Below are 1,887 nucleotides of genomic sequence, written 5' to 3' on the forward strand. Positions count from 1 at the left end.
ATTCTTAAGTTAGTAGAATTGCAATAGTCCCCAAGAGGTAGCTCAATCGGCTGGGACTACGCTTAATGAAGCGGAGGTCATTAGTTCGAACCCCCCTCCCCCCTCCTTGTGCGGACATGTCAAAAAAAAAAGTAAAATTGCAATAAATGACCGTTTAAAATATTAAATAAAATATGTGAAAAATGACACTTGACACTTATTAAAGTCGGTTAAAGAAAATTTTCTTAGAATAAATTTTTATCCTCAGAATAGTAACGATGTTAGACTCTTTTTTTTTTTTGTTGCACTTTTGGTAAGTATTTATAAGCACATTAACAGCTCACCAAATATCTCAACAATTTACTGAATATGATTTAGGTGTAGCCAATGAGAATGCTATAAGACTATGACTCAGCAGCAATTGATGACAGTCGTGTCAGTGAAGCCACCATCTACCGGCGAACCAGAATCTCCTTGAATTAGGGGTGAATTGAGATTTAACGCCTACCATAATGCCACATGTCCTACTAAATAAATAATAATAAAATATAATTTTTTAAATTATTTTTTAAAAAAGTTGAGTAAAGTTCACTTAACGTCTTTAAACTATCACCTAAATGATAATTTACCTCTCAAATTATCAATTGCGATAATTTACTCTCAAAATTACCAGAACAACGACAATGTACGTACTCTAAATTTTAATAAAATGACGAAATTACCTTTACTAAAAAAAAAAAAACTAAAATTTAATTTTTCTTTTTTTCAAATTTTTAAAGGTATTGTTGTCTTATTGAAAATTTTATAATGGTAATTTTGTCATTTTGCTAGCATTAGGAATACATTGTTATTGTTTTGATAGTTTAAAAAATAAATTGTCGTAGTTGATAATTTAAAGAGTAGATTATCATTAAGGTAATAATTTAAGAAAGTTATTTAGACTTTACCTAAAAAAAAAAATTAAATAATATTTTATTACTAAATAATAAATAGGACATGTCGCTTCACGGTAGTATTAGATCTCTTTCAAGAGATTCCGGCGGTGAATTGTAGAATCTAGAATTCACCCCTCCACCGTCCCTCCTTGAAAGTCAAAAGGTAAGACACTAATCACTTGAAAAACACGCTCTCTAGCTTCTGTCAGTACTCAGTACCTAGCTTGCCCAACAATTCACTCTCTCTATCTATAAAACAACCTTAACATCCACGCCTTTCCGTTCAACAAAACCAGCTGCCGGAGAAACCAAGAAATGGGTGGAGAGAGATGGCGCGAGGTAGGCGGCCGCCTGAGGAAGGCGGTGAAGAAATTAAAACTTTTGCTTAGTTTTAACGCAAGGAGATGGTGCTTGGGTGGTTCGAATATTGGTAGCTTTTCCTATAGGCGCCGCTTAAGCTTTGATGACCGTCTGGGATTGCATGGATGCATCGAGGATAATAAATCCGACGGAGGAGATCGTTCGGCGACTCGGAGTATTCAACGAGCCACCAGTTTTGCTTCGGATGATGACATTGATAAGAGGGCGGAGATTTTCATTGCAAATTTTCGTCGCCAGCTTCGTTTTGAAAGGAAGGTTTCTTTGGAGCTAAGTTACTGTAGATCTACAGGGAGTAGTTTCAAAAGCAACAAAGAGATTTAGTCATCGTTTTCAAGTTGGTTTGTTAATTTTGGTTGAAGGTAGGGTTGACATATATATAGGCATGTGAAGAAATTGAGATTTATGGGAACTGTGGTAAAGAACCAAGGATGAACTATTTTTTGATTTTTTTGTTTTTGGGTTTCTTGATTTGCTGCTTGTAATTATTATTCTTCATTAACAAAGACTACCCACAGGAGATTCAATAAAAATTGTTCAACAAACTGATCAAACCTGAATTGTCAACTATTGGTACAATAAATTCTCCTGAGGC

The 1,887-nt window shown here is 34.5% G+C and overlaps 1 protein-coding gene across 1 annotated transcript; it reads left to right on the plus strand.

Annotated features, from left to right (window-relative positions):
• Positions 1–1,229: 1,229 nt before the first annotated feature.
• LOC132190813 (uncharacterized) lies at positions 1,230–1,616 on the plus strand. Its single transcript, XM_059605851.1, has one exon. The coding sequence runs from the start codon at positions 1,230–1,232 to the stop codon at positions 1,614–1,616; it is 387 nt and encodes a 128-aa protein (XP_059461834.1).
• The last annotated feature ends 271 nt before the right edge of the window (positions 1,617–1,887 follow it).

The sequence above is a fragment of the Corylus avellana genome, chromosome ca8 (assembly GCF_901000735.1).
Source record: "Corylus avellana chromosome ca8, CavTom2PMs-1.0".
Classification (NCBI taxonomy): domain Eukaryota; kingdom Viridiplantae; phylum Streptophyta; class Magnoliopsida; order Fagales; family Betulaceae; genus Corylus; species Corylus avellana.

What these genes read in the sequence shown, in the direction of transcription:
- LOC132190813 (XM_059605851.1), top strand. Translation starts at nt 1,230, where the DNA reads ATGGGTGGAGAGAGATGGCGCGAGGTAGGCGGCCGCCTGAGGAAGGCG.